This window comes from Delphinus delphis, chromosome 12 (genome assembly GCF_949987515.2).
Source record: "Delphinus delphis chromosome 12, mDelDel1.2, whole genome shotgun sequence".
In the NCBI taxonomy this organism is placed as follows: domain Eukaryota; kingdom Metazoa; phylum Chordata; class Mammalia; order Artiodactyla; family Delphinidae; genus Delphinus; species Delphinus delphis.
The window spans coordinates 38,858,932-38,878,969 of NC_082694.2; the positions used below are offsets into that span (position 1 = coordinate 38,858,932).

At 36.2% G+C, this 20,038-nt stretch overlaps 1 protein-coding gene across 5 annotated transcripts in view; it reads left to right on the forward strand.

Moving 5' to 3' along the window:
* USP34 (ubiquitin specific peptidase 34) overlaps positions 1-20,038 on the forward strand; it is a 231,082-nt gene that overhangs the window by 209,461 nt on the left and 1,583 nt on the right. For 3 of the 5 annotated variants that reach the window (XM_060026527.1, XM_060026528.1, XM_060026529.1), the window contains 10 exons: positions 1,411-1,568; positions 3,046-3,124; positions 4,708-4,834; positions 5,464-5,571; positions 6,864-6,968; positions 7,084-7,208; positions 8,213-8,336; positions 16,432-16,511; positions 18,857-18,997; positions 19,101-19,244. In XM_060026527.1, the coding sequence (XP_059882510.1) occupies positions 1,411-1,568; positions 3,046-3,124; positions 4,708-4,834; positions 5,464-5,571; positions 6,864-6,968; positions 7,084-7,208; positions 8,213-8,336; positions 16,432-16,511; positions 18,857-18,997; positions 19,101-19,244 (1,191 nt within the window). The remainder of the gene's footprint in view (positions 1-1,410; positions 1,569-3,045; positions 3,125-4,707; positions 4,835-5,463; positions 5,572-6,863; positions 6,969-7,083; positions 7,209-8,212; positions 8,337-16,431; positions 16,512-18,856; positions 18,998-19,100; positions 19,245-20,038) is intronic. The other 2 variants (XM_060026530.1, XM_060026531.1) reach the window with 2 other exon arrangements.

Here is a 20,038-nt window from a genome sequence, read left to right on the forward strand (position 1 = left end):
TTTATTTAAAATTTTCCCCTCTCCATGTTAGGCTGTCATTCCTGGATATTTCTTTTCATTGTTGCCTCTTACTCTTTGTTGTAAACTCAAGCTTACACCAAGAGGGTATACATCTGGGAAGGGGGTTGGAAGCAGAGTGCAGAACGCTTTTTCAAGCTGTTGTCAACCCAGAGGCTAAAAACTGCTAATAAGAAAAATTTTTTGCTTACTTTAAGGGGAGTATAGGAGAAGGAACTTTTTCAAGACATTTTCAAGACATTCAACATTTACTTAAGAGCTCAGTCAAATGACTACAATAAAGGGTATTTTAAGTATTGGTATCCTTGAATTGTGTGCTACACTTCTTTTTCCTGTTGAAGGAAGAAAGGACATTAACTGTCCTTTAGACATAATGTAGTGAATTGTTATTTCTCACCCAGAAAGAATAACCTTATTTCCTGTTAAGAAAGTTAGAATGCCTATAATAAAGGAAAGAAAGTGAGTATATTAAGTACCAAAAGAGGTTCAAAGCCAAGGTTATAAGAATACGGAAGGAGAATGAGAGTCTGCCGAACTTAGAAGGAGTTAGGACAGAATTTATTAAGATTCAGTGGATTTTTCTCTATCGCATTCACATAAATAATCTCCGATTTAGTTACTAAACATGATGTCTGTAAGTTAAATATACCTTTGATGAGTGCTGGGTGAGTTAGAATATTTATCCCCTAATGTTGTTAGGCATCAATGAAATGTAACATCTTTATTTTAGAACTTATCAGTTAGAGATTTTTTGTGAAAATGGTGCTTAAATCAATTTTTGCCATGAAAAATATGAAGGTTGGGGGTTTCAGGTCTTTGATAAGTATGTATTAGAAGAACAGCCCTTTCCTAACATGCCCATGAGTAAATGAGTTTATAAAACCACAGCTAGTGATTTTACTAGAATATTAGATCCCACATTTCATCCATCTTGAGCTGGATCATCTATCAGTCTAGAAAGATCATTCCAAATGTTGGCACAAAGGGTTTTCTCAAAGCAATATTAATTCAGGTGTAATTGAGGGGTGTAAAATCTTTGTGACAGAGTAATAATTTCTCATTTACTATAGAAAAGGGGGGCAAAGGATGGGCATACCATCTCTGGATATATTTGACATTATAAAGCTAGTAATTTAAACAGTTTTAAGACTAAAGTTGAATAAGTTGAATTTACTTGTAGTTTTTAATCTGGAAATTCTATTTTAAGATTATTTTCTTTTAGTGAATAATATATTGCATTTTAAAAATAGAATCCACTGCTAATTTTATAATTATTCTTGGATGGTACTGCAATCTAACTTAATTTGTGTAATTTTAAGAACTGGCTAATGAGCATAACACTTAGAAATGAGAAGAAGATAGATCATCATAATGCTTATTTGCCCTTTTCAGGCAGTAGAAGAACTATTTAACCTGATGCAGCTGTTCATAGCTCAGAGGCCAGATATGAGAGAAGAAGAATTGGAAGATATTAAACAGTTTAAGAAAACAACCATAAGTTGTTACTTACGTTGCTTAGACGGCCGCTCCTGCTGGACTACTTTAATAAGGTAAAGAGATATTTTCTGGTGTTTTTTGTTTGTTTTGTTTTTACAAGTGAAGGGATGGGGACCATCATCTTGACATTTAAAGAGGAATAATTTAAATTATTTATATATAACTGAAATTTTACCACTTCTTTAAGGTTATTGGGAAAGCATTTAAACCTTTAGACACCTTGGAGGAATTTATATTTTGAGAGTTAATTAGCTACTTTTAATAGTTTTTATTTTGATTTGGTTTTGGATTATCTATGTGTGTTTTATCAGAATCATAGAATTTTAGGGTTGGAAGGAACCTTAATGTACCATCTTCCACCTAAAGCTTAAATCCTCCTCTCTGTGGCAGTTCATTCTAACTTATGCTTGGACAGTTCAGTCCTAGAGGTCTCCAGAAATAGCTTACTCCATCTTTGGATAAGTTTCATTGTTAATATGTTTCTCATTTTAGTTAGCCCAGATCGATCTATCTTTTTTAACTATAGGAATTCGCCAAAATACCAAAATATCTTTACAGTTAATTGTTCAGAGCTACAGAAGTTATTGAATGACTATAAAGGAACTGCTACAAATTACACTTAATTTCCTTTAACTGTAGAAATTAAGTCTAGGTTAATTTCTGTATATTAAATCTAAGACTTGGGGCTGATGTCTTTTATTAGGCCCACATTTTTTGGCAATACTTTTTTTTTTTTTTTTTGCGGTACACGGGCCTCTCACTGTTGTGGCCTCTCCCGTTGCGGAGCACAGGCTCCAGACGCGCAGGCTCAACGGCCATGGCTCATGGGCCCAGCCGCTCCACGGCACATGGGATCTTCCCGGACCAGGGCACAAACCCGTGTCCCCTGCATCGGCAGGCGGACTCTCAACCACTGCGCCACCAGGGAAGCCCCTGATTATTTTTTTTAAAAATGAAGAAAACATCTCATTAAAGTAGAAGGATTTCCAGTTGTACTATATAATAGCAGTTTCCAGTACCTAATAATGAAATAAAGTCGATTAACAGGAGTAATGCAGCTACTTTTGGATGATTATTATATAGATTATTTTCAAGGCCAACATATGTTTTGGGTTTTTTTTCCCCCCTCCTGTTGTTCTTCCCAGTAACTAGCTGATGAGTGCTTCAATAATACCAAGTGTATTTTATTGTTATCTGGAACTTAACATACTGTAGAAGATAAACCCATTATAAAAAGAAACATTGTTTCTACTGAAACTTTAAAAATATTCCTGTCAGCACCTCTCTTCCACCATTGTGGATAATTAAGAGTTGACTAGTGTAATACTAGTAGACATAACTTTTCTCTAAGTTGCACTGAGGGTTTCTTATTTAATATTATCTTTTATTATATTACTAAGGACTAGATGTAGCTGTCTCTTTTTGTAGGTAAGAAAGTAGAGAACCTAAATGACAATTTACTTCTATTTTTTTTATCACCTAAGTGTTCTGTTCAGATTCAGAGTTCTCAAACTGGTCTCTGTTTTCTAGTGCCTTCAGAATACTATTAGAATCTGATGAAGACAGACTTCTTGTTGTATTTAATCGAGGGTTGATCTTGATGACTGAGGTAAATACTTTATTGCGTTTTACTGTAGATTTATTTCAATTTAATGTTCTCACCCAAACTTCTTGTTTTGTGGATATTTAAAGTTTATTGTAAACTGTTTTACAGGTGTCTGGATTTTAAATATGCAGATCAGTAAATGCTAATTTACATTCCAAGAAGAATTAGGTCACAGTTTTTGGGTGCTGTTTTCTTTTTCCATAGTAATTACATACTTTTCCCCTCAGTTTGTATTTAGAACACTTGAAATAGACTAGTTTTATAAATTCATTTGTAAGACTAGAAATGGATGAGTCTGTAGGATTTAATTGAGGACACACATAATTTCTCAAGAGTGTGTTTATTTGACCCAGTTCCTCATTAGAGGAAGCTAGTGAGATTGTTACAGCTGGTTACAATCAGCTGTTAATTTTTCCCATGATTATTGAACATCCACAACTGTGAGATGATTTTAAGTCCACAGAGGTGCATAGTACCCTTTAGTCTGATAATGGAGGTAAGATGAAAGTATATGCCAAGGGCACCATGAAAATTAAGAGGTAGGATAGTTTTTTCAGTTAATGGTATTATAGAATAGGAATACAACATGTGAAACTGCACTTTGAAGAATTTGGACTTGCAGAGATAAGCGGGAAAACACTTAGATAAATGACTTAATCAGCACAAAGGCAAGAAGGTATTGGTTGTATTCAACAAATACCAAATATTTCTGTTTGGCTAAAACGAAAGTATGTGAAGAGGAGTAGTGAGAATTTCATTCTTTCATTCAACAGATGTTTGAATGTCTACTCTGTGCCAGGCATTGTGCTAGGCACTGGGGATACAGCAGTGAACAAGACAGACATGGTTCCTGTCCTCACAGCTCACAGGTTAAATGCCACACATGTACATTGTTCAGATTATGTACTGCCACAGATTCTAGGTTATGAATTTTCAGCTGTGAATTGCCAATAGTACATAGGCTATGGGGGACTGATTTGAGAGGATTAGAAAGAAGGTGTATTGGTGTAAAATGAAATAGGAAAAAACTAAGGATTTCATTAAGCTAGTACTGTTAAAGGAATCAAAAGATTTAACAAGCCAATATGATTAAAGGAATTCCTACCTTTTGGAGTTCTTTTACCTCTTTCAGACCTACTATTTTGAGTATGACTGACAGCTATTTCACCACTGTCTTTCATAGAAACCCTGGAAGGTTAGTTAAAGCAGTCACCTATTCTCCCCAGTCTTCCTGTTGCTGCTGCTTTGTAATCTCTAAAGCTTGCAGTCTTAGAGATATGTACTTAGAGCAAACAGTAGCCCCCCCCCAAAAAAAAATCAGATTAAGTAAATTATTCCTTCAAAGTAAAATGTAAACACAAAATATCACAGTGTCAACTGTGAAAGTGAGGACTATTTTGTATTTTAAAAGAGCTGAATGGGAGCATTTGACTTGTAGATAGAAAGCAGATACATTTGCTTTTGCAGATATGCACACACATAGTCTTAGTCTGAAAACATCTGTCATAGAGGATGAGCAGTACCATTTTGTGGCTCAATAAAGTAAAAGTGAAATGAAATTTTTCATTTTTTTAAATCACTTGTAGTCTTTCAACACACTGCATATGATGTATCATGAAGCCACAGCTTGCCACGTGACTGGAGACTTGGTAGAACTTCTGTCAATATTCCTTTCAGTTTTGAAGTCTACTCGCCCATATCTTCAGAGAAAAGGTTTGATTAATCCTACTTCTTATTTTTGTTAGTGTAACAATTAAAGAGAATCCACATGCTTCAGAGAATTTGTCTTCTTCTCTAATTTATGTACGGAAAACGGGGCTGATGTTAGCTAACCATTAGGAAAATGTTTATCATGACCTCCTGATATAAAACTGGAATGATCTTGTCTATTTTCTCTATCTCTGCCTGAGAAATAGGCAAGCATGCTATAAGTGTCAAGATTTAGGAGATTGGAAAATATTTCTAAACACAGTAACAACATGAGTATTTGTGAAGTTCCTCTGGCTGGAAACTTACATGGCTTAGGTTAAATCATTTATTTTCAAGAGAAATAACTATAAAACAAACATCTCTGTGTCCCTGTAAAGTAGTGTGAACTTTGAAATGCATATAAATTCCTAGAAAATGGGGCATATCATCACTTAAAATATGTGCTTTTAAGAAATACAGCAGGTTTAACAATAGTAGCCATCTCATGAAAATAATCACTTAGCTTTCACCAAAGATGTTTATGTAATTAATTTGGATTTCTTAGTGTAAGCATTCTGTAGTTTACAACAGAAAATAATTGTGAGGAAGTTTGATCTCAAATGGCATATTTACATATGCTTTTGTGTTTGCAGATGTGAAACAAGCATTAATCCAGTGGCAGGAGCGCATTGAATTTGCCCATAAACTGTTAACTCTTCTTAATTCCTATAGCCCTCCAGAACTTAGAAATGCCTGTATAGGTAAGTTACTTGGAAAATATAGCTGTGTAAAAACCTAGTGGAAGAACATTTTTGTGGGATTGTGTGTGTATATGTAAGATGTAATGTTAGTTCTGTAGGGTTTGGAAGACATTTGTACTTCTTATGTGTGACTTATACTGGCCAGCAGATCCTAAGAAAATCGAGTTCTGTTTCTTAACATATCAATAATTAACTATGTCATTATAGGCAGGTCACTTTATATATGGGCTTGCTGACCTAAGGTTATCTCTAGATCTCTTACAGCTCTGAAATCTTCTGATCCTATTTAAACAAGGTAGAATCATGCAGATGTTTACAGATTAGAACTGACATTGTAAAGAGTGGGGGTGATTATTTCCCTGTGAGTTCTTTTGCCTGAAGATACTTCCTAGTAGCTCTTCTTAGACTCCTGAGTATTTTATATTTTTACTAATTGCATATTTATAATGATAATTTGTGTCTGTTAAAGGACCCCCTTGTTTTAAATTCATATTGAATTTTTTACTGCCTTAGAAGCCATTTAAATAATCTTTAGAGACTATAGCTACTTATTTACAATTTCTCAAAATGACATGTATAACTGTCATGTAGAAGCAGTCAGTTTTGGCAGGTGTTGGCCTGATGTTCTGTAGAATTACAGGCCTACACTTCTCCATTAAGAGGGGAAGGGTGCAGGACTTCCGTGGCAGTCCAGTGGTTAAGACTCTGCACTTCCACTGCAGGGGGCACGGGTTCAATCCCTGGTCAGGGAACTAAGATCCCACAGGCTGTGCAGCGTGGCCAAAAAAAAAAAAGGAGGGATGCATAGCAGTAACCTCTAATTGCCAGAAACTCCGCCAGTAGCCTGTCATCATGAGCTTTACTCCTGTGTAATTACAGGATGAGAATCAGTCCAGCTAGCATCATGAAACATTAAAAGTAGATTAAGGATTCTCAGATCCAAAGAATTTTGAACCTTAGATTTATAAGCTGCTTTGGTTGATTTTATGAAGATACATAATCAGTATGCATTAAATATTTCCCTCAGTGTACTTCTCCATGATGCTTCTCTTAATAGTTTTAAACTTTGGTTTCTAAATGATGCCCGATTGTTGTTTAGTAACTCTGCTGATCCGGATTTGATTAAGCATCAGACAGAATTTCTCCCAGAGTTAAGTGCTAAAACAGTTTTAGACTCTAAAACTTTTTAGCTGCCACACTGCAATCAGTCACCCCAGTAGGATTTGTGAGTTTGAAAGTAGCAGGTAACATACTCCAGTTTTTTAATACCCAAATTGTGTTTTTATTTTCAGATGTCCTCAAGGAACTTGTGCTTTTGAGTCCCCATGACTTTCTTCATACTCTGGTTCCATTTCTACAACACAACCATTGTACTTACCATCACAGTAATATACCAAGTATGTATTCATCTAGCACGGTGGTGAACATGGTTGGCATTTAATCTTTCTGCACACTGAAACATGGAGATTTATTTTTTCAATTTATTCTTATTGTACACTTTTAATGTCTTAGTGTCTCTTGGACCTTATTTCCCTTGTCGAGAAAATACCAAGCTAATAGGAGGGAAAAGCAATATTCGGCCTCCGCGCCCTGAACTCAATATGTGCCTCTTGCCCACAATGGTGGAAACCAGTAAGGTATGTTGGGATGCCAGGAAAACCATGTTTTTCTAGTACACAGTAATTTGAAATTCCCCTCTGGCAGTTATGAGTATATTAGACTTAAATGATCATTTTGTGGATCCTAAGAAGATTAGACTCATTTGGACTTTTTCCTGCTCTGAAATGTTGGTTGAATATTTGCAAAATCAACAATAAGCACAAGTAGTAAGTTTTTTTCCCCCTCAAAAAATATCCTAACAGACTCATTAGTATTTGTCACTAGGCTAAATTATAAATGGGTCATATATCTAAATCTGAAAGGTCAAGTTAGGTACTTACTATTGTTTATATTTCGCCATATAATCAATGACTTCTTTTACTGCCCTCTAATTATAATCCTTTGACCTAAGCCTAATTATCACTGACTGATAGATTTATCATCATTTATAGCCTAGTTCTTGTTCTCTAATACTTAACTCTAAAATAATGCTAATTCTAAATTATAGAGAGAAGGTACATTGACACAGGATAATTTATCTCAGTTCCAACACTTTTCTAAACAATTTTTCCACTTTTTCCTCACCCAACTTTATTCACATTCTCCCTTGCCCGCTGTCTTTAGATCTTAACTACATTTAAGAAGTTCTTATAAGATAAAATATTTAAAATAATTAACACTGTAGTAACCATTACAGAAATTATTTGGACTCTATTTCAAAAATCAAATTTAATTCACTCTTCTTGATGATATGTCTATAGAGCTCAAGTGTCACATTTTAAAATCCTACAGTAATTTTACTTTATTAAAGTATATAGAAATAAGGGGTAATTTTAATTGAAGGCATTTGCACACTGAAAATAAACTTGTGGCAATTAAGATCTTAATAACATTAACAGAAACTTGGAATTTAAAACTAGGTTCTTATAGAATTTAAATATTTAATCAGCTTTTTAGTTAAACTTATTACGTTTGCACAAAATATGCTCTTTAATTTATTATACAATTTAAGTGCAACCATTTTATCATCTTTAACCTTCAGGGCAAAGATGACGTTTATGATCGTATGCTGCTAGACTACTTCTTTTCTTATCATCAATTCATCCATCTATTATGCCGAGTTGCAATCAACTGTGAAAAATTTACTGAAACATTAGTTAAGCTGAGTAAGTATAAAAGATGAGCAGTAAATTCCACTGAATTATTTTAAGCCCGTAGCCATTCAGGAAGGGGAGGAAAAAAATGAGCCAATCCTTTTTTTTCTTTTTTAAAGTGAATGTTTAAAAATATTAATTATTCTCGGGAACATTTTTATGTTTATTAAGAAAACACCAACTTACTGGTTTCCATTGAATAGTTCTTCCCAGAGTTTCAGCTGGCTTATAAAGGAGTGTGGAGTAGGGCTGATCACTTTTGTACATAGAAGCCCAAGTCCTCCTCCATCTGCCCAGCAGAATTTAAAAACAAAAACCAAAAACTGCTCTGCTTAGGGAGGCAGGCTTAGAGATGGACTTCCCCAGCCCTGATCTGAGGGTAAGATGAGATCAGTAGTGCCAGCTGGCAACACCGGGAGCAAGCCGAGTGGACTTGCCAGGGTGAAGCAGAGGTGCATATATGAGTAAATTAGGAGGTAAGTCTCATAAAATAGAGGGGTGAGTGAGAAGGGAAACTTGAAAAGGAAGATATGAGAAATAGAAAAAATAATCAGTGAATTATGAAGGGGGGGAAACCTTGGATTATTTTTATGTAATATTGTCTCTCTGAGGATGTGCCTGAGATCTCTTAGAGGACTGTTCCCTTTGGGTGACTTTTTCCAGCTGATAAGTCTTTAGAAGATAAGTAGCCCTCCAGGTGTCCCTTATCTCAGGACCTCCAGAGTTCTCAGGCTCTGTGTGCCCTGTGAATCTGATGTCTTTAGGGATGGCCCAGGATCCTCTCCAGTGTACTGTAGGTTTGTTTCAGAGCATGGGAAGTGAAATACTCATGGAACCACCACCCAGGTCAAGAAATAACAATATTACCGTATCCTAGAAGTTCCCCCTTGTGCTCCTTCTCAATCACAACCCCTTCCTTCCTGTGGAAAAGGTTTTGGTCCACTATAGATAGGGCGAAAGATGTGAAAATACCTTAGGTTTTGTTATCCAAGAAGAATGAAGTGGTAACAACTGTCAGGGATAATTCCTCTTCAGAAAAACCATCTTATTGGTAAGTGTTTAGAGTGTCTTCAGATTTGAAAGGGTGTTCCTTCCACCTGTTTTCATTAGCTAGTTTTATATATATGTGGCTGAAGATTGGGGGGTGGGCGGGTGAGGATATATTCGGATCGGCCATTTCATGATTATATAATTGGGTTGTGGCACTTGGTAAAAAGCTAAAACCTGGCAGTGGCAATGATCAAGTGTGGGGAAATATCCAGGAGATCTAGTAACACAGCCTTGCTCCCAGATAAGAAGGAAGACTTATAAACATGCTGACCTTAAGAAAAGTTCTTAGTAATCGTGTTAATATGATTTATACCAAAAGTTACGTGAGGAGCTATTTTATCTACTTGAACAGCTCTGACCAAATAATGAATGTTCTACCCTGTGTGGGACTGTCTTCCTCATCAACACAAATGGGGAAATTAAACATGGGGAGGAGAAGGACACTTAGCCATCCATATTAGCTGAATCAACTTCCATAATATTTTATGCTCTCATCACTTATACTCAGGAAGCACAGTTGTCCTGGCTCGTGGTGTTTGGTTCTCTACATAAGCACTATTCTTTAGAACTTTCTACCAGGATGGAAATATTCTCCAGCTGCATCACCATCCACAGTGTGATAGCCACTGGCCACATGTGAGTGTTGAGAGCTTGAAATGTGATTAAGGAAGTGAATTTTTTATTTTAACCAAATTAATTTTAAATAGCCAGATGTGGCTGGTGGCTACTGTATTGCGTAGGACAGCTCTAGATATAAACCAAAACCTTAAAAAATTGAGCAGGAAAAAAATTTTTTCATGGTTATATCTTAGTTAATGTAGAAAATTGGACATTGTTTTAGATATGAAGTAAAACAGAGACCTAAAAGCAGTGCTTATGCTTCTTACAAATGGAAGAATTATGTCCCAGTGTTTGAAAGTAACTCCCTCTTCTAGCTGAAATGACTGTTTACAAGGAGAGGCCACTAGGAAAGAGCTTGAGAAAGCAAAGCCCACATTAACGACTGTGATGGGAAGCAGAGAGTTGATAGGGAGTTTTAATTTGTATAGTTTCTTCAAGAAATTATATTTGGCAACAAGAGAGGGAAGGGTAAGCTTAAACTGGTTATGTCCTTAATCATTTGAGTCTTAAGGCTAGGTGGTCCAAGGGCCAGAATATCATGACTGTAGGTAGAAGTGTCTCAAGACCTGTATTGGATTGCAGGTCATTCCAGATTTGATGAAGTCTTTATGGTAATTCTTACATGGGTAACTGAGTAGATTTTAAGATTTGTTAGGGGGATAAAAAGGAATTACACAATAATTGTAGATTAGAATTACAGGGGATAGAGTTGCAGGTCCTAAATAGTAAACAAAGGGAGCGTTGAAGTGCTCTTGAAGTGAGGACAGTCAGGCATAGGGTTAGGGGAGACAGAGAAAAAGTGGGAAGAGAATTCAGGGAATGTGAACAAAGCTGCTGACTGCCATGTGAAATACTAGTGTGTCTGAGACTGCAGTATTTTGATATTTAAAAAGAGCCAATTTTTAGCCAGAAAAATTCTGCAAAAGAAGAATAGTGCCAGATTACTGGCACTATTGATTTCCAGAATACTTACTAAAGATAACAGTAAATTTTAAAAAAATCTTTTGGTATTTAATACATAGTTCACAATTCAAAGCAATATCAAAAAGGTGTATACATCACCGTTTCACTCACAGACATGCCCACCATCAATTTTATTCATTTTTTTGCATAAAAACAGCAAGTATTGGTTTATTTTCTCCCTTTCTTATGTAAATGTCCTCCATATTCTCGGAGGACCAACTGTGGATTGAAATTTCCACTACAGTCATTGTATTACCATTTTATATAAGGATATTCAGCATCAGGGGCTCCTGGAAACCAATCCCCCATGAATACCCAGGGAATGACTGTAAATCTAATGATTAAAACCACACGATGCAGATATGGAAGCACATAAGTAGAACAGTGGAAAAACAGCCCCAGAACAAACATAAGGATACACAAGGATTTGATAGAAAACAAAGGTGACATATCAGAGTAGTGGAAAATGGGTAATATTGAGACAACTGGCTAGCTGTCTGGGAACGGAAAGGCAAGAGTAATATCTTCTTTGCTCCTTAGACCAAAATACATCCTAGGAGGATTAAATATTTAATTGTGAAAAATAAAATCCCAGAAGTATTAAAGAAAAAACATAGGATCATATGGATACCACCTTGAGATTTGATGGACTGTGTTAAGCAGGACACGAAACCCAGAAACAATAAAATAAATTGAAATTTTTGACTACATAAAAATTGGAAGTACTACATGTTGAAAATGTCATAAATTGAATTAAAATACAAACAGCTAATGGGGAAAATATTTGCATTCTTAACAGATAAATGGCTAGTAGTGCCAATGTACAGAGAGTTTTTAGGATTCAGCAAGATGGTAAAGAACATTAAAAAAAGCAAAGGACACGAAGAAGGCAGTATACACACAAGCGCACACACACACACAAAATAAATGTTTGGTAACCATATGAGAAGTTGCCAATCCTTACTAATAAAGAAAGCAAACAACAATTATTTCTCCTTTTTTCCCCCCCACCCCCAACTATGAGATGAAGTTTAGATGATATGCATACTTACACAGTTTGGGGAAAGAGGAGATCTTAAAATGGGGTCAATTTGGAGAGGCAGTTTAGATTGTTCGTGCCCTTTGCCCCAGCAGTACCAGATCTAGGAATCCACCCTAAATCTACTCATAAAAGTGTACAATAACATACATAGGATGTTTATTTTCGATTGGTTTGTATTGGGTAAAACTGGAAATAACTGAAATGTCTATCATTTGTATTATATAGTCTTTAAAATAAAAAGATAGGAATTGACCTTGTTTCACATGAAAAAAGCAAATTGGAAAACATACAGAATATGACCACATTCTTATAAACAAGGGGGAAAAAATCAGTACATGTAAAAAAAAAATGGAGGATTATAATCTTAACTGTATAAGGATAAAATTATGGAATGCTTTTATTTTCTAGGTTAAATATTTAGAAGATTTAAATTATTTGTAATGTTCATGCATTGGTTTTATATTTGAGGAAAAAAATTTTTTTCAAAACATAGAAAATTGGTACTGCAAACCCTAATCGTACCAAATTTTTTAGGTACCATAGTTCACGTGCAGATTAACAAGATGTCCAAGTAAAATTAAACTCAATAACAAATCCCTAGATTTCATCATTTAATTTTGATTTTTAGGGACAAAACAAGAATATCACCTTTACTGTTTGACATTAGTTTTTCTTTTGTTTTTTGGGGTTTTTTTTATTTTTTGACATTAGTTTTTGAAAGTTTTCTTAATGCATTAGTAAGTGAAAGATTTTTTGCAAGTAACATGATGTACCTAGAAAATCCATAATCTTCAAAATCTCTATAATTAAAAAATTAATATAGTTGATAGAAGTAAACAGATTAAAAATTCATATTATAAAAAGTACAGCTCTTGTTCGTGTTTCAGCTTTTTGTGATATCAAGGTGGTACTGATTGGAGAAACAACTGGTTAGCTGTTTCCCTTAAAAGGCTTCTTAGGATGAATATGCTTCAAACAAGTGCCAATCATTCAGTACAGATAGGAAACCAGCTTTTACCCATCCACCAAGGGCAAATCCATTTATCCTAGGTTATACATGGTAATTACATTTAATAGACATACATATAATTTAGGGGTTGGTTACCAGTTTGTTAATTTACAAAGAATTGGCACAGGGATCTGTATGTTACGTGGTAGGGCCAGCAGATTTTTTTCCAGTAACCTACATGGGAAGCTGAATAAGCAATAATAGGTTGCTCAGTGGGTATGAAGTCAGAAATAGGGGAATTAGAAGAATCAGATATGATATTCTAAGGCCGAATCTCTCACTTCCCATGGATAATGCTTGGATGGGATAAATACTCCTATAGAAAGCTGGACAAAGAATCATAACACAATTCAGATAGGAGAAACCCTAACTAGTAAATATACATACGAAATATTTCATCCTCACAGCAATCATCTGAATTACCATTTTACCTACAAAAACAGTTTTTAAAAGATTTTTCTTTTAAAAACACACTCAGCCGCTTCTACAGTATAAGGTGCTTCTGTTGAGGAAACAATATGTTTGGAACAGGTTTTCATTATTGCTTATTAGTTCCTCCATGGGTGGGAACGGGGTGGGGTAAGGACCCTATTGTTAAGGATGCCTGAAGTCACAGGATGAAGAAAGATAAGTGATATAGGAGCCAGGATGTTTTAGGCCTGCCCATCCTGTTAGTAAGGTGTGGAATTGTGCCTGCGAATGCTGGTGATTGCATCTCCCTGTGCTTTGCACCCAGTAAGTGACACCCCAGAAGGTATTGGAGGAGTGTGTGTGGAATAGAATGGCATTGGCCTCTACCTTAAGTCAACAGAGCCAACATACTCCTTATCCTCAGTGCTTTGTGAAAATGCTGGAAAGAAACTGAAATTTCTACTCTGAAGGGATGGCCTTCCTTCTAAAGGAGGTGCTGCTCAGATAGGGAAAAGGTAGGACTGTGAAAGAGGTGTCTTTAGCTCACCATGGGTGGCACAGTGTTTTCCGGAGTGTAGTGTACAAGATGGCCCAGGGAAAATAATTTTCATGTTAATAAGTGTGAATAGATCTTACTTATTACAAAAATAAATAACTCGTACACCAAATGCATGATTTTCCTGGATGTTATATTGCCGAAGACAAGGCTAATGTAGTATTAGCCTCTCTGAGTCAATCTAAAGAACAGTATCAAGTAAACAGTACAGGTGATGGACAGATATGAAAAGTCATGAAAATGATACATGAAATGACTAAAGTTTGGGGAAACACTGATTATTGAAAAGATTATGGGCTTTAGAATCAGATAAATCTGGGGTGGATACAACTGTATCATTCACTGGCTTTTGGGATGAAACAGCAGATTATGTGATCTCTCTGAGCCTAATTTCCTCATCCAGACACGCGGGCTAAATGAGGAAAACATAATGCCTTCCAAATTTGATGAGAAAATTAAATGTGATTATCTGACGTACCTAGCACAATAGATGTATGTTTATTTTGTTCTTCACTTGTAAAATATATTTGAATCAGAGTATTACCTGAAAACAGTCTGAGATCATAGAAGGCCTCCGTGTTTTTTTTGTTTGTTGTGGTAGTGCTAGCTTTTTAGTAGTTGTGGAAAATAGGAATAAAGACTGTTTTACTTTGAGGATAATGTCGGGGGTGGTGGTGGATAAAGTCTAGAGGATCTTAAATTGTAGTATGAAGCCTGCTTTCTTTCACATGAGAGGGTTTATGTCAGAGCAGCCCCTAGTTCAGGGGTTGGCAGACTATTTTTGCAGTGGGCCGTGGGCCATATTGCCAACCCCTGCTCTACTTTTATGGGTAATTATGCAGAGACATGGGAACATAGGAACTTTCTTCCCTGTAGCCAACAGTGTTGATGACATGCCCTTGTTTGCTTATGTGTATTGTGATCTTATGATGGGTAAATGCCTCCAATCCAAACCAGATTAGGGTATTACTTTCCTTGGGTCTTTACAAAGGAATTAATCTTGACAGGAAAATAAAGAAAAATAGGCTTTCCCGCAAAAGAGAGTCTAGGTATCCTTCGATGACAAAATTGGATGACTGATCTGATTTCCCTAAGATTTTCCCAAACCCATGGTCTAACATAGAGGCAAACGATAGCCTGCATGCTGCCTGTTTTTGTACAACCAATGAGCTACCTGCAAGTTAAGAAGAGTTTTTATAATTTTAAATGTTTTTTTAAAAACTACATTCTATTTTGTGATATACATGAAAATTACATGAGATTCAGCTTTCAGTTTTCTTAAAGAATGTTTTATTGAAAGACAGCCACACCCATTCATTTGGTGTTGTCTGTGGAGTAATTGCAACAGACTTAAACAGCCAGCAAAGTCTAAAATACAGGTACCTGCCAATTTTGAAAAGTTTGCTTTATGCCACTGCACTTTTATGACATACCTACATTAGTACCTCTTTTTGCTAACCAAAAGAAATCCAAAGAGGATTTTCGCTTTAATGGAAAAAGGTAATTGCTTTTTCACTTTATGCTGTTTCAGCTTATGAAAGGTTTCATAATCGGGGGAAACCTGTAATTACTATTTGGCCATTTACCATAAAGGTTTGCCAACTTCAGGTGTTACTCCTAATTTTTTTCTTAACTGGAAGAGGATAACTTGTATTATATTTCTCCTCCATGATTATACTTTCCCTGGGGGGTGGGAGTGTTGGAGGATGGAAAATGTACTTACAACTGACTGTGGCATTACAACTTCTGTGCTTTGAGAGAGCTAGAAAGGCAGAGGGTAGGGGAACAAATTTCTTAAGGACATACTTGACATCTGTAATAGTCAAGAAGAGGAAAGGTTGAAACCTTAGACGTTCCAAATAGGATGCTGACATATAATAGCTAAGTATGATCCACCCGAAAGATCCTGGGGACAAGGCTAGAAGCTGTTAGAGCAGAATTTACTTAAATCTACTATAAAGGTAATTCGCTTTATCTTTGGAGAAATGAGATAAAAGAGGAAAGAATGATATGTTTTCTAATTCTTCACATCCTCTGTTTGAACGTGCACCCTGCCCCTCCACTGTAGTCTAGGTATTCCATGTAATATGATCTAAATATGCAGAGTGGTACCTTAATCCAAGAAAACTTTGGAGCCACTTGCAGTAACTTTTATTAGATTGTCCCAGATAAAGTTCTAATTCTCAAAAAGCAGAATTGGTTTAAGTTGTTTGCAGGTCCTTCTGGGAATGAGGTATGGGATATAAATAAAGTCAAAGTGTACTGCACTCTAAAATATTTCACTGGTTAAAACATTGAGATGAATTCTTCCCCTTTAAGTATTTTATGTATTTCTAAAACATAGAAAATATGCAGTTATGACTGGAAATAGCTATAATATTATACCTGCAGAGTTTAATATCTCAGTAGTGTAATTTATAATTATAACCTATTCTGATTTCTTTTCAAATATTAGGTGTCCTAGTTGCCTATGAAGGCTTGCCACTTCATCTTGCACTGTTCCCCAAACTTTGGACTGAGCTATGCCAGACTCAGGTAAAGAAAATGAGTTTTAGATGACCTGGTCTTTCATCTCATCCGACCACATGGTCGGTAATTTTAGGAACACTGGGTTGAAAACTGGCTGGAAATTGGGGATGTTTTTGAATCTTGGTAGGTAAAATACTATTAATGGAAATAACTGTTAAGCAATTGGCATCGAGTTGCCCTTTGAAGTTTTTTATGTCTGTAATATTTGTATCACAAAGGGTATTTCAGACAAGCTGTTTATAGTAAAGTTTCTCATTTAAAGGCCAATATAAACAGTTGTGGTAAAAGTCTGAAACAGGGAGATATTAGGGCAAGAAGGCATAAGCCACTTCTTGCGCTCCTTCACCTCCCCCATCTATTTCTTCTCCCCTCCACCATTCCAAAAGCTCTAGCAGAAACCATTTCACCATTCTGTCCTTTACCTCTCGCTTACCTGTTACCTCAGAGCAGTTTTTTAAGTCTGATGCACTTATTTTCTTATCAGCAATCTCACTGAGAACAGAAAACACTGTAACCATCCTACCTTAAGTCCAAGAGCCAACCCCTTAAAGTGGGCACCTAAATAATGCTTGTTAAATTGTGGAGGGAGAATGGTGGGGAGCGGGGAAGAAATCAGATTGATCCTAAGGTTTGGCTTATTCCTTGGATCAGGCATAAGGAATCCCCACTCTCTTCAGGCCCTGAAAAAAACTATTGGTCTCTTGCCTGCGTGCATCTGCCCATTCCCAGAAGATGAGTTGATTAATTCCTTTGGCAAACCTTTACCCACATTTAGCATCTGGAATACTTTTGAGTCTGGTCCAGTCTCCTGCCCAGGCAGTTGTGCTCTGGATATTCTCCTAATGGATGTGTGTCACATGATACTGTAGTTGCTTCTCTGCCTCCTTGTCCCAAACCATGAACTCCTCTGAGTCATCTCTATTCCTATAGAAATTTCATTTTGTTTTCTATACTAGGAATCTTTGATAGGCTAGTATACTTAAAATGGTTTAGTACTTAGTAAACATTCAGAAAACAACTTGCTGGTTGACTTTTGAGCTGAGTGGTTTATTCAGTAATTTGCAACAAATCTCTTGCTCCACCCCCACCCCCACCCCTTGGCCACTTGCTGCTCTCTTTTCATTCTTCTTGATTTAGGTAGTTGCTTTTTTTGGTTTCTGTACTATGCCACTGCCTATTGCTTCCCTATTGCTTTATCTGCTTCTGCACTGTACTACTACTCTCTTGACTTTTTTTCCCACAGAATTCATCACCCCCAAAACTTCCCTTAAAGTCAAACCATCTAAGGCTTCCAATGCCCCTACCAGCCCTATAGAAGCATCTGTGCTGTGCAAGAAATATAGGCAGCAGGCAGAGACTACAACCAGTAGAATAAGGCAGGTTTTCCTGACACCAAGGATCTGAAGACCTGGGTGCTGGTCCTACTTGACTCCTAATTTCTTGGGTGACCTTGAGCAGTTTACTTACCACAGTGCTTACTCTTAATAAAATATATAAGTATATAGATGTACATATTATCTAAACTTTGTCCTATTTTTTTAAACAGTCCATTTTTCTTCCATATAAATGATTATTAAAACACATATATAAATAATCTAGGGAATATATTTACTCAAAGACATACTACTTGTGTTTAAGAGCCATGACCATTTGAAAACAGGAAAACCAAATTTTAGTACAATTTCCATATTTTGGGACCCACTAATTCTGTTTGAGATTATTAGGAAAAGAGGTGTGCTGTTTACCTTTGTGATATTTATGGGGCGGAAGGGTATTTACCAAATTACTATTGTTAATGAGATTATGTAAGTGAAAGTTTTAACTCATTTTAGGGAGTAAATCTAATTCTTAAAATTTGTCTTTTCTCTATGGGTCATTTGGTTATCTATTAATTTTCCTCGAAAACATCATCCTATTTGTTAGTCTTATTTGTCCAGTCCTTATTAACTCTTAATGCTAGATAATAAAGCTGCATTTCTTTTAAAAACGTATTTGTTCAGTTTTGCCATTCAGACTTTTTACAGGTCTCTTCTGTGTCACCCATTTAAGTCCAAGTTAGTAATATTTTAATTTATTGGGAGGACAGTTGCTGTGACTGAAAATTTAGTAGAATGAAGTAAAAGTGGCTTTTCTGGGAAGTCCCTGGTGATCCGTTGTTAGGATTCTGTACTTGCTGAGGGCCCGGGTCGGGGAACTAAAGATCCCGCAAGCTGCAGCCAAAAAAAAAAAAAAAAAATGTGGCTTTTCCGGTAGGATGTTAAATGACTTCGGACGTATATCACGAGCAGTGTATTTAAGATTTGCAGTTATTTCAGTGCTCAACCAATCAGTGCTTCTTTTCCCCACTTCAGTCGGCTATGTCAAAAAACTGCATCAAGCTTTTGTGTGAAGATCCAGTTTTTGCAGAATATATAAAATGTATCCTAATGGATGAAAGAACTTTCCTGAACAACAACATTGTCTACACATTCATGACACACTTTCTTCTAAAGGTACGTCACAAGTTGGAAACTCAGCGTGTTACTTCCAGTTAGTTAGTGATTGTGCTTTCATTGTGTTGGTCTTTTGGAGATTTTTCTTAATCATCTTTTTCAGGTTCAAGGTCAGGTGTTTTCTGAAGCAAACTGTGCCAATTTGATCAGCACCCTTATTACAAACTTGATAAATCAGTATCAGAACCTGCAGTCTGATTTCACCAACAGAGTTGAAATTTCCAAAGCAAGTGCTGCTTTAAATGGGGTAAGAACTATGCAAGGGAAGTCATGTGCTTCAGAACTTTCCTTAAATCAACTCTAAATTTGGCCTTCGTATGATTTTACTGTATACATAACTTTATTATTCAAACTCTGGAAGTCACATATGATGAAAAAACTAACCAAATAAAAATGTGCTCACTCTGCCTTTGTTACCTTAGAAGACATGAGCTAATATCATTAAATGCTAAGGGCAGTGACCACTAAGGGGAGACATTCCCTTTATCTCTATTTTCTCACATTTTTTGAAATGTTACCTGTGACGTTTCTGTTAGTGCCTGAGACTCATACGTAACTGAAAGTCAGATTAGTAATCTGAATGTAAAGCCAGTTAAAACTAGGAAATCGGTTGCCTTCTATAGACTCCCACGAAAGCCATGTCATGGAATTATGAAACACCCTGGAAACATGTGCTTGCACACGTCCAGCAGCAGCCTCCCAAGTAACAAAATGCTTAGATGCCAGAACGGATTACAGAGCTAAGTGAGGAAGACCTTATGACATCCACCAGAAACCAAGTAAAACTGACTCCTAGATTAATGAGGCCTAAATTTCTCATGGATCATTCAGGGTTTGCTTTTTAAATTCCTGTGTAATTCCCCCCCCCCCCCCCCCCCCCGGCCTTTCCATTTTCAGAAAACACTGTTTCGGTCTTCAGTCAGACTTAATTAGTGGTGTGGTGCATAAAATAATGGTATTAGTCACCTAGAACCAATGAAATATAAATAGTATCATAACACTGGCTTTCTAGTTTTAACATTCTTCTAACAATACCAGAGG